The sequence below is a fragment of the Danio rerio genome, chromosome 18 (genome assembly GCF_049306965.1).
Source record: "Danio rerio strain Tuebingen ecotype United States chromosome 18, GRCz12tu, whole genome shotgun sequence".
In the NCBI taxonomy this organism is placed as follows: domain Eukaryota; kingdom Metazoa; phylum Chordata; class Actinopteri; order Cypriniformes; family Danionidae; genus Danio; species Danio rerio.
The window spans coordinates 22,445,622-22,457,845 of NC_133193.1; the positions used below are offsets into that span (position 1 = coordinate 22,445,622).

Genomic DNA, 12,224 nt, shown 5'->3' on the forward strand with positions numbered 1-12,224 from the left:
TATTGTAAAAAAAAAAAAAAAAAAGAGAATAGAATAGAAAACGTTTAATGAGAATCTGAAATATTTTATGGCATACTTCAATAATAAAGATGTTTTAGTATTCAGAAATGTTATATTTTGTCTTACACTTCATATTGTTTTTTGTTTTTCATAATATATGTAATAATTCCAGTACTTTAAACCAGGGGTTCCCAAACTTTTCAGCCCGCGACCCCCAAAATAACAATGCCAGTGACTCGCGACCCCCAATATCCTCTGAGGTGGTTATAAATACAGAAACCTTGCATGCAATGACACAGACACACCAATTAAATTTGTGTCAGTGCTTTAAATGTGCCAGAAAGTATAACCTGATGTTATAAAATCAAAATGCATCTGACGCTATTGCTGTCTTTAATACAATGTAATTACCCCAGGGGTCGCAATCCAATAGAACTAGTAACTATAAGCTACTATAGTAACTATATAGTATATAGTAACTATAAACGATTATTTTTATTTTCAGTATAGTTATGGATAAAATATGTGAATTCCTATAGTTTAATAAAAATAAATAAATAGATTTTTGGAAATCACCAGGCGACCCCCCTTCATTGCCCCGCGACCCCTCGGGGGGTCCCGACCCCCACTTTGAGAACCACTGCTTTAAACTGACATATCTACCATATGGTAGAGGTTGATATTTTAGAATTATGGGATGTGTTGAAAAATAATCCACTAAGTGTGTTAACTAGCGACATTAGGAGTTAAGAAATACAATAGACATTTTTTTTCTTAGTGGGGCACTTAAAGGGTTAAACATTATGTGTCAGGAACAGTCAGTTTGGTCTTTTTTGCATTGGAACTAAAATATTTTTTTCTACCTTAAAAGCTTAATAACTAAATACCATATTGTAACGAACCGAAGAAGCCAGGAAGAATTTAACAGTCCAAGCTCGTCTTTTAATATACTTTTGCACGTTGCAGACAGAGTAATCCTTGTGTTCGTTGGAAAACCCACAGTGTCACACACTCAAAAAAGAACATACCTGTCTCATTCAATCGGAAAACCCCTCCCTCCCTCTCGAGTGCGCAGACTCGCTTTTTCCCAAAATCTCCCAAGAAAACCCTTACAACCCCACATTGCAAATACAGATACACTTCAAAATAGAACACAGGAACTATCATGAACCTTTTTTTTATCATGCTACAATTTGTACAGGGGTGAATTTAATGATTTTGAGGCCCTAAGCAGTTTCAGTGATGGTTCTAAAATTGACCTTTTGTACAGTGACCTTCCATACGTCATCGTACTTTTGTACTTAAATTTTTAAATTTTTAAATTTTTTTGCTTTCCTTATATCATTTGATCTCATTTTTTGCATTTTATCTTAATGCAAAATAATAATACGATGTAAAACATCTCTTGAAACTATTCAATAACTATATGTTTCTAAATTCTATAACTATGTGTTTTCTTAAGATGAATTCACAACTAAAAATAATAAATTAATAATTTTGTTTTAAAAACTAAATCTTTACTGTTTTGACTGCTGGACTGGTCGATGACTCAAGGTGGGGGACGCTCACCGTGCAAAATATGATAGAAAACAATGTTATATATAATTTAAGTATCATTCATTCCTTCATATTCTTTTTGGCTTAGTCTTTTTATTAATCTGGGGTCGCCACAGCCGAATGAATCGCCAACTTATCCAGCACATGTTTCATGCAGCGGATGCCCTTCCAGCTGCATCCCATCACTGGGTAACACCCATACACTCTCATTCACAAACATACACTACGGGCAATTTAGCCTGCCCAATTCACCTGTACCGCATGTCTTTGGACTGTGGGGGAAACCGGAGCACCCAGAGAAAACCCACATAAGCGGGGAGAACATGCAAACTCCACAGAGAAATACCAACTGACCCCGTGAGGCGACAGCACTATCTACTGTGCCATCGTGTCGCTCAGTATTATTTATACTTAGGTATTTATTTGGGAGCCCTCAGATTTCCTGGGGCCCTAAGCGACTACTGGCCTTGCTTATTAATTAATCCACCTCTGCATATTTATACACTAAATATGTAAACATACGTTAGAATAAAATCAGTAAAAACACTTTTTTATAAGGGAAAGAACAAATATTACAGATATATGCATGTCTGTCAAGGGGACAAAATAGTAGAATAGTAATTTTCTCACTTCTCAAATTTCAAAGTTAACATTTTAATAAGGGACCAACAAATATTTCAATTAAAAATATGCAATCCTTGAAACAGTTGTATGAATGTATGATATACAGTTGATACACAAATAAATGGGTTATTTTATGCTGTCTGTCTGTTTCACGGTTATGAAAAATGCTAGAATAAACCCAAGCTCATGGATGTTATACAATTATGTATAATTACAAAAATGAGGTGTTATGCTTTATGAAATAGCCTACTTCAAGTTTCTATAAACTAATGTAAAGTACAGCGTGAAGTAATTTTATGCAATATGTAACAGGAGGTCTGTGTTTATGTATCCTAAAAGAACCTTTGTCAAAAAAATCATTCAGTTTTTAAAAAAGTGGAATTTCACTTTGTCTTATAGGATTTAAAAATGTAAATGGACATTCATAATTTTTAAATGGATTTCCACTTTGTCTTATAAGATTTTAAAATCCTTATGGGCATTATGACTCCTATAGGTCCTTCAGGATCTGATTTTGATTTTTTAAATTATTAGACACTGTGTTTTTTCTTTTCTTTTTTTTTTAAATGGAATTTCACTTTGTTCTATAGGATATTTTTGATTCTATCAATTAATTATTTTTAGATTACTATAGTAAAGGAGGTTTTTTATTTTTTCCAAAGACCTGTGATTTTTCTTAAAGTAATGACTATAATATAAAGATATAAAAAATAGATAATTATAATAAACATTTCAAGTCAAATTACCAAATATAACAATAGTACATACATTTAGTTAATTTGTCATTTATTTAATCATTCTAATCAGTCTTGCTAATAACAAAAAGAAATAAAATAACAGCAAAAAACAAACAAACAAACAAACAAACAAACAAACAAACAAACAAACAAACAAACAAACAAACACTTTACCTAAAATTAAAATTGTACTTACCTTTGGGGCATCCAGGATAGATTTTTTACATTAGTACATGCTCATGATCATTTTCTGATGCTGTCTATTAAAGATAACATTGTTATAAATTATGTTCACTTGCATAGACCTATCGTTTTAATTTATAAATCTTCAATATTTTGAGTTATTCTCTTTGTATATGTGTATTCACCTGTATATGTTTTTTTTTTACTTTCATAGTGCCAGTAACGTTACCCATTGTATTTTAAATCATGCAAATCTTGTAAAAACCTCACCTGAATAAATATTATAGTGTGAAATATCCTAAACCCTCTGCAGTTTTAAAAAATTCATGAATGATTTCTTCTCTTTAGCTTTCAGAAACCCTAGATGGCGCTGTTCTATTTCGAAACATTCAAAGGTCGAACTACCAAAATGGAATCCAGCTCTAAACTGGAGAATAGTGGTGAAGGTAAGAGCAGACATACAGCATTTCCTCAGTTAATTACCCAAGTATTATCAAATTTCTGTATGTTTAATGGGAGCTTTTAAAAAAGTTGTTTTTCATGTAAACAAAATCGCGCAACTGTTCAGCTACGTCACTCAGACAGTTGATAGGTCACAGAAGCGCCGTCAATAAAATCTTACTATACGAAAAACATTGACATAAAGCCATCATGGACCTTAAAGCTTGAGTTATTTACTGTTTAAACAAATGTGGTTTTCTAGTGAAACCCTATCCTGTGGATCTACCTGTGGAGAATTATGGAGAGCTGAGCGTAGGATATGACGACCTGTCCAGTGTCCATTCAAGAGATGCCACACATATTACCCACACTAATGGAGAGAAAGTGAGAACAAATACAATAGCCTACCATTCAATACAAAAAAATAGTTATACCCTAAATCTTATTGGTTTTAATAGCTTATTGGTTTTACACATAAATTATTTACCCAAAATCTGAAAATGTATTTTATAAGGTCTGCAAACAGAATCATTTTGTTTGTTTGTTTGTTTTATTGCGCTATTAAGGCAGGATTTTTTTTGCATAATTAATAAATTAATTAATAACTAAAAAGAAAAAAATCTTTGGATTTATGAGGAATGTTTTTTCACAGTGCAAAGGATGAAAAAATAACAATTCAAATAAAAAAATCTTTGAAACTTTACAACTTTTTTCCTGGTTTCTCATGTAATGGAGTGAAAATATTACATAACAAATTGTGTTTTACACAAATAATCTAAACATTTGCATATTGTCCAATAGCATAACTGAAATATATATGTATAAAACAAATAAATATGCATACATTTACACCCACTTACATAAATAAATTAAGTGACAGCATCAACCATCTGCGGAAATAGGCAAGCACAGATTCAATGTGGTCCTATTTACTATTCACACACCATCAAGTTTTTTTATTCTTGTATGTGTTTCTGTTTTTCTGCTGAACACAAAAGAAGATATTTTGTAGCATGTTGTTAACTAAAATGTTTGATGGCCCCCACTGACCTCTATATATATCGGCAAAAATAATATGGAAGTCAATAAGGACCAACTGTTTAATTACTTACATGTTTGGAAGAAACAGAGTGTGTGTAAATGATGACATAATTTAAATTCCTCATTAAAGAGTAATATTTGTGTTTACAGGTGAAAGTAAGCAGTGAGAACATTGGTCAGCTCTTGTTTCTGAATGATGGTGATTTATCACATTTTATTCTTGCTCTTCACACACCCGAGGATGAATCTCAAGGTCTGACTCCACACAATATAACACTATCCTTCCTATGCCACTTTTGAGTCATACGGTCTATTTAGATAATAATATAAACCCTGTTATTTTAGTGGTTGCCATGTTCCTGCAAGGCAAATGGTGGCCTGTTGGTGATGTTTTAAAGACGTCAAACAAATCCAGATGTGGACTTTTGTTAGTGAGTAACACAGTCTGACAGACTACATTTTAGTCTGCAATGTTTTGAGCAGAAATAAAATCATCATTTCCACGATAGCCATGACAGATATTGTCATCCCAGGTGGAGTCTCTGATGGAGAGAGTCGTGCTATTCCTGCTCAGCCAAGTTATATTTGGGATTCTGGAAAGGCCTCTTGAAGATGACCTATATTTTTCTGCCTATTCTTTGAGGGAACATGGCAAAATCCTGTGGCAAGATGGTGAAGCTGTTGGGTTTTATACTGTCAAGAAAAAGGGTAATGTGTTTGGAAATAAGGTTGTAGTATTTTTAGAAATTTATGGTGGATTTAAAAAATTGTTTTCATTATTTTTCTGTTTTTTATAGGCAGTCTGTGTAATGGCAGCACTGGCCAGAGTTATCGGCTCCCTGTGTTGGATACTGTGTTTGTTCGCCCTCGCTGGAGAAGGACTGGACTTGCTTTACAGATGCTGGAAGATTTCTGCTCATCTCAGCCTTTTGAGTGCATTCTGGGAATTAGCTTTCCTATGTCTCCTAGCATGTATGGAGGTAGGTGTACATTAGGATTAAAAATATGCTGATTTTGTGCTCAAGAACCTTTTTTTTTGTATCATCAGTGTTGAAAACAGTTGTTCAAGATGTTTTTGTGGAAAATATGATATGTTTTTTAGTATTATTTAAAGGGATAGTTCAAGTACAAAATACAAATTTTGTCATTATTTATTCACAACTCTAAACCTTTTACTCCTTTTGGACAGAAAATTAGATATTTTGAAGAATGTTGTAAACATGTTTACTTCCATATTGTCTTTTTCTACTTTTAATTTAATTAAAAAAAAAAATTCTACTTTAATTTTTTAAATTTCTTGTTTTGCTCAACAGAAAAATCGTATAAAGGTTTAACTGTGAGTATATATATATATATATATATATATATATATATATATATATATATATATATATATATATATATATATATATATATATATATATATATATATATATATATATATATATATATATATTGCAGGGATAATTATTGTGATCCTCCTGATTGCAGCATAAATATTGGGAAACCTCTGTAGACTGATGCCATTTCATGCTGTTCATCCTCATAATCTTAAAATGTCAGCAGAAACACCCATTTTGTCATCACTTTAGACATTACGCTAGACATTCATTCAAATACTAGCTCTAAAGTGGCGCTAGTGAATGAGCAACGGTTTCTGCTTTTCTGACGACAGCTGCAGATGTGAATGAATGGTGGAAGAAAGTAGTTCCTCATACAAAAGGATTTTTGAGACCCTCCGCGTTTGATTTTTTTCTTGTACATGATTATGCTGTCGAACTGTTGTATAAACACATTATCACACGAGTAGCAGAGCGATATGGCTCTATATCGTCACTGGTGGGACAATGAGGCGCACGCCTCCCACCAGTGCCGATATACAGCCATATCGCACTGCTACTCATGTGATATTGCTCATATATTGCTATATCTCTTTAATGAATAGAAACAAACATTTATCTGACATGAAAATCTATTTTAACATTATAAATGTCTTAATTTTTGATCAATGTAATGCATAATTTCTGAATAAAAAATATAAATTTCTTTAGAAAACAGATTCAATATAATATGTCATAGTACAAGGTTTAGGAGTGATGACACCATTTAAGTATCAGAATAAATCCTTTAAATGATTATACCATATGTGTGCAGAAAACACAAACCACTCCTATTTCCCTCATTGGTTTACATTGACTGTTTATTAAACAACTCTTATCTGTTATTATAAGTGCAATGAAGGCCTGTGACCACAAGGTTTACACGACTTGTTAAAATAATGGTTTACAGTGTGCAAGAAGTATCTTGAGGTCCATGAAAAAGAAAGAGAGCGTCTCTATGAAGTGGAAGCCCCTGGTGAATGGCCTCAGAGACGTAATGTGTGGTTGAATATCCAGCTTCGGGACCTCCCAAAACACTGTAAGATTAATATAGCAACATACTCATAGCACGTGAGCAAGGAGCTCTGATTAGAATAGCTTACTGCACTTGTGTTTTATTGCACCATATAGGACAGTTTATCTCTGAGGTGTTGTTTTTTATAGGTGGAAACTCAGAGCAAGGTCCACACTGCTCATCTAGTCACGAAAGAAGCCATGCTGATTTAAAAGAGGAGGTATGACATTTATTATCTTGCATTTATTTAAGCTTATCTAGAAACTGTTTACTGCCTATTACCGTAAGTTTGTCTTGGTATGTCATGCTTGTATCTGTAAAATTTTACATAATGAATTACAGTTGAAGTCAGAATTATTAGCCGCCCTGAATTATTCGCCCCCCTGTTTATTTTTTTCCAAATTTCTGTTTAATGGAGAAAAGATTGTTTCAACACATTTATATACATAATACTTTTAATAAATCATTTCTAATAACTGATTTATTTTATCTTTGCCATGATGACAGTAAATAATATTCTACTTGTATTATTATTTACTAGTAATATTTTACTAGACACTTCTATACAGCTTAAAGTGACATTTAAAGGCTTAAGTAGGTTAATTAGGTTTACTAGGCAGGTTAGGGTAATTAGGCAAGTTATTGTATACCGATGGTTTGTTCTGTAGTCTATCAAAAAATATAGCTTAAAGGGGCTAATAATTTTGACCATAAAATGGCTTTTAAAAAACTGCTTTTATTCCAGACGAAATAAAACAAATAAGACATTTTTCCAGAGGAAAAAATATCATCAGACACACTGTGAAAATTTCCTTACTTTGTTAAACATCATTTGGGAAATATTTAAAAAAGGGCAGCTAATCATTCTTACTTCAACTGTATGTCTTTCTACAGGACATCCCGCAACATTATGGATCATCAGTCAAAAACACACCAAGCTCTGGAAAGAAGCGACCAGCTGATAAAACCAACACAGGGGCTAACTTTAAAAAAGCTAGGACTTAGCGTTAATTTATTTAATGAAACCAGAAAGATCTCAGATAGGCAAAGTAATTTCATGTAATGACAGAGAAACTAAATGTTGAAGATAATGTATGTCCTAGACAGTTATGTGGATGTGGCATTTAAGGAATAGTTCACCCCAAAAATGAAATTCAGTCATTATTTACTCGTCCTTCATTTCACAAAAGAAGATGTACTGTAGAATCTTTGAAAAAAGCAGCCATTGAATTCAATAGTATTTTTTATTCTACTATGGATGTCAATCACTATTTCCCCCCAACATTCTTCTAAATATCTTGTTTTGTTTTCAACAGCAAAAAGAATTTCATAAAAGTTTAGAACCACTTGCATGTGAGTGTTACTTGTAATGTTACTTGAGTAAATGCACATTTTAAATTTTGGGTGAACTGTCCCAGTAATACTTTACGATGAGGTTGTATTAGTTAATGTTACATTTACATTTACATTTAGTCATTTAGCTGACGCTTTTATCCAAAGCGACTTACAAATGAGGACAAGGAAGCAATTTACACAACTATAAGAGCAACAATGAATAAGTGCTGTAGACAAGTTTCAGGTGTGTAAAGTCTAAGAAGGAAAGCATTAGTAATGTAAGTTTTTTTTTTTTTTTTTTTTTTGAGTACAGTTAGTGTTATAGCCAGAGAGGCAATTGCAGATTAGGAAGTGAAGTATAGATTAAATATTTGAGTTTTTAGTCGTTTCTTGAAGACAGCGAGTGACTCTGCCGTTCTGATGCAGTTAGGGAGTTCATTCCACCACCTGGGCAGATTGAATGCGAGAGTTCGGGAAAGTGATTTCTTCCCTCTTTGGGATGGAACCACGAGGCGACGTTCATTCACAGAACGCAAGTTTCTGGAGGGCACATAAATCAGCAGAAGTGAGAGCAGATAAGAAGGAGCAAAGCCAGAGGTGGCTTTGTAGGGAAACATCAGAGCTTTGAATTTGATGCGAGCAGCAACTGGCAGCCAGTGCAAACGGGTGAGTAGCGGAGTGACATGTGCTCTTTTAGGTTCATTAAAGACCACTCGTGCTGCTGCGTTCTGGAGCAGCTGAAGAGGTTTGATAGAGTTAGCTGGAAGCCCCGCTAGTAGAGAGTTGCAGTTATCCAGTCTGGAGAGAACAAGAGCTTGAACAAGGAGTTGAGCTGCATGTTCAGATAGGAAGGGTCGGACCTTTCTGATGTTATAGAGTGCGAATCTGCACGATCGTTCAGTTCTAGAAATGTGGTCAGAGAAGTTTAGTTGGTCATCAATCGTTACTCCAAGGCTTTTCACCATTCTGGATGCAGTAATGGTTGCCTCATCCATCTGGATTGAAAAGTTATGGTGTAGAGTCAGGTTGGCAGAAACTTCAAGCATTTCTGTCTTCGTGAGGTTAAGCTGAAGATGATGATCTTTCATCCAGTGTGAAATGTCCGACAGGCAGGCTGAGATGCGAGCTGGAACCGAGGGATCATCAGGGTGAAAAGAGAGGTATAGCTGGGTATCATCAGCATGGCAGTGGTAGGAGAATCTATGTTTTTGGATGACTGGTCCTAGAGATGTTGTGTAGATGGAGAAGAGAAGTGGCCCAAGAACAGAGCCTTGAGGTACCCCAGTGTTTAGATGCTGTAGGTTGGACACCTCTCCCCTCCAAGACACCCTGAATGACCTGTCAGAGAGGTAAGATCTGAACCATTGAAAAACAGTGCCTGCAATGCCCAGTGACTCAAGCGTAGATAGCAGGATCTGGTGGTTTACAGTGTCAAAAGCAGCTGATAAATCCAGCAAGATGAGGACTGATGATTTAGAGTCTGCTTTAGCCAGTCTGAGATCCTCCACGACCGAGAGCAGGGCAGTCTCAGTTGAGTGGCCTTTCTTAAAGCCAGATTGCTTGTTGTCCATGAGGTTGTTTTGAGTAAAAAAAGTCCAGGACTTGATTGAACACTACTTTCTCCAGAATCTTGGCCATAAATGGAAGTAGGGATACCGGTCTGTAGTTTTCAAGTAGCGTTTGGTCCAGGTTGGGTTTCTTTTAGCAGTGGGGTTACCCGAGCCTGCTTAAATGAAGTGGGGTATAAACCAGAGTCAAGAGATGAGAGGGAATGGGATCAAGTGGACAGGTGGTTGCATGGCTAGATAGCATGAGTTTGGACACCTTAGACTCAGAGAGCTGAGAAAAAGAGGTGAGTGTGTGTGGTGTTGGTGGTGTATCTTGCGTGTTTGTTGTAGGTGCAGCAAATTGAGCACTGATTTTTGCAGTTTTGGTGCAAAAGAATGTAGCAAAGTCATCAGTATTAAGTGTGGAGGATGCGGGTGGAGGAGAAAGATAGAGGAGGGAGGAAAATGTTTTAAAAAGTAGGCGAGGATTGATGGCATTGTTGATTTTCTGACGGAAGTATGTCTGCTTTGCAGAAGTAACCTCAGCCGAGAAAGAAGACAGAAGAGTTTGGTATGTTATGAGCTGTTCAGGATATTTAATTGTCCGCCAAATTCTCTCTGCAGTCTGAAGTTTTGAGCAATGCTCACAGAGAACATCAGAGACCCAGGGTGCAGGAGGACTGGCACGGGCTGGCCTGGATGGAAGAGGACGTAGTCTGTCTAGACATGATGCTAGTGTGGAGCAGAGTGTATCAGTGGCACATGTTGTATCAAGTGCAGAGAGTTTGCAAGATGGAGGAAGAGAGTCTGAAACAATGGTGGATAGTCTATTGGGTGAGAGAGAGCGTAGGTTTCTGCGAAAGGCAACCAGTGTTGGAGTGTGTGGCGGCTCAGGAGTAATGTGGATGTTGCGAGACAGAAGGAAATGATCCGATATTTGTAGTGGAGTTACTAGTGTTTGATCAGCGAAGCAATGTCAAGTGTAAATTAGGTCTAGCTGATTACCTGATTTGTGAGTAGCAGAAGTAGGTGCTCTTTTGAGGTCAAAAGAGGCAAGCAGAGTCTGGAAGTCAGCAGCTAGAGGTATTTCAATGTGAATGTTGAAGTCACCTAGCACCAACAAGGAAGTGTCATTATCAGAAAAAGATGAGAGAAGAACATCCAATTCATCTAAGAAGTGACCTAATGTACTCGGTGGGCGGTAGATGACAACCACATTTATGTAGAAGGGGTGGATAATGGAGACTGCATGCCATTCAAAGGAGCTGATTGTTGGCAGGGACGGTCTCTGAGTGAATTTCCATTCTTTGGAAATCAGTAGTCCCGTCCCACCCCCTCTTCCTGTCTGACGAGGAGTGTGGGAAAAAGAGAAATTAGCAGAAAGAGTTGCATGTGTATTAGTGTCCTCCGGTCTCAACCAGGTCTCAGTTAGAGCCATGAGATTATAGTCAGAACGTGTAGCTATAGAGGTAATAAAATCTGCCTTGTTAACAGCTGATTGACAATTCCAGAGGCCCACGGAGAGAGTTGGAAAATAGTAGATACATTTATTGATCGAAGGTTGTGAGGATTACGCATAATGCGTACCTCACGTGCTTTGCGAGTGTTAGTAACAACAGGAATTAGTTAACGCATAATAAAAGTGCAATGAAAACAATAATAAGTGCAAAGATAAAGTAAAATAAATAAGTAAAGTACTCGGGTGCTTTGTTGTTGTCTGCTCGGTGGAGTGCTGCAGGTAGAGTCGATAGCGAAGGTAGAGTCGATGGTCTTTACACTCGGCGGTCTTCACACAAGGCTGCCGTGACCTAGACTAGCTGTTTATATACACCCCAGAGCACTAGCTGATTGAATTCAACTGGACACCCAGAGCACTAGCTGATTGAATTCAGCTGGACACGCCTCGAGAGTAAAAACACCCGAAACCGTCCGCGCTCAACACACAAGCTCTTATAGTAACCAAGGAAACAGTGGGTAAACTGGTACCATACACAGAGCTGAAAACAAGTTTAAATGTCCTACAAACTTACACAAACAGCTGAAAACAAGTTTAAGTGTCTCCAAACCATACACAACAACTGAAAACAAGTCTAAATGTACTTACAGGCTGTTGGTCTCGTTGCTAAAGTGCTTCTCCTTGATAGAAAATGCATTTACATGTACAAACAATGAACAATACATTTATTACAGTACTTGTTCATGTTAGGTAAAGCAAGACAATGAAAATACAGTCGTTCATTGTTAGTTCATGTTAACTCAGTTAACTAATGCTAAAAACCATAAATTTGGATGTTAATAATGGATTGGTAAATGTTGAACTATGATTAATAAAACATGTACAAGTATTGTTCATAATTAGCTCATG

At 35.9% G+C, this 12,224-nt stretch overlaps 1 protein-coding gene across 3 annotated transcripts; it reads left to right on the plus strand.

The window, feature by feature from the left end:
• The first annotated feature begins 3,332 nt into the window (after positions 1-3,332).
• fam169b (family with sequence similarity 169 member B) lies at positions 3,333-8,329 on the plus strand. Of its 3 annotated transcripts, NM_001386842.1 has the most exons (9): positions 3,438-3,547; positions 3,805-3,926; positions 4,734-4,836; positions 4,929-5,014; positions 5,117-5,291; positions 5,381-5,563; positions 6,873-7,001; positions 7,127-7,197; positions 7,872-8,329. In NM_001386842.1, exons 1-9 carry the CDS (start codon positions 3,466-3,468, stop codon positions 7,980-7,982), a joined length of 1,062 nt encoding a protein of 353 aa, NP_001373771.1. In that variant the 5' UTR covers positions 3,438-3,465; the 3' UTR covers positions 7,983-8,329. The 3 variants fall into 3 exon arrangements, with proteins under 3 accessions (XP_073785311.1, XP_073785312.1, NP_001373771.1); XM_073929210.1 differs by lacking the exon at positions 3,805-3,926 and having other exon boundaries at positions 3,333-3,547; XM_073929211.1 differs by lacking the exon at positions 6,873-7,001 and having other exon boundaries at positions 3,370-3,547.
• Positions 8,330-12,224: the final 3,895 nt, after the last annotated feature.

Bases quoted from the DNA above. Each gene is read 5' to 3' on its own strand.
- fam169b (NM_001386842.1), top strand. From the start codon at position 3,466: ATGGCGCTGTTCTATTTCGAAACATTCAAAGGTCGAACTACCAAAATG. The intron at 4,837-4,928 runs GTCTGACTCCAC...CTGTTATTTTAG, and splicing joins ACCCGAGGATGAATCTCAAG to TGGTTGCCATGTTCCTGCAA. The intron at 5,292-5,380 runs GTAATGTGTTTG...TGTTTTTTATAG, and splicing joins TTATACTGTCAAGAAAAAGG to GCAGTCTGTGTAATGGCAGC.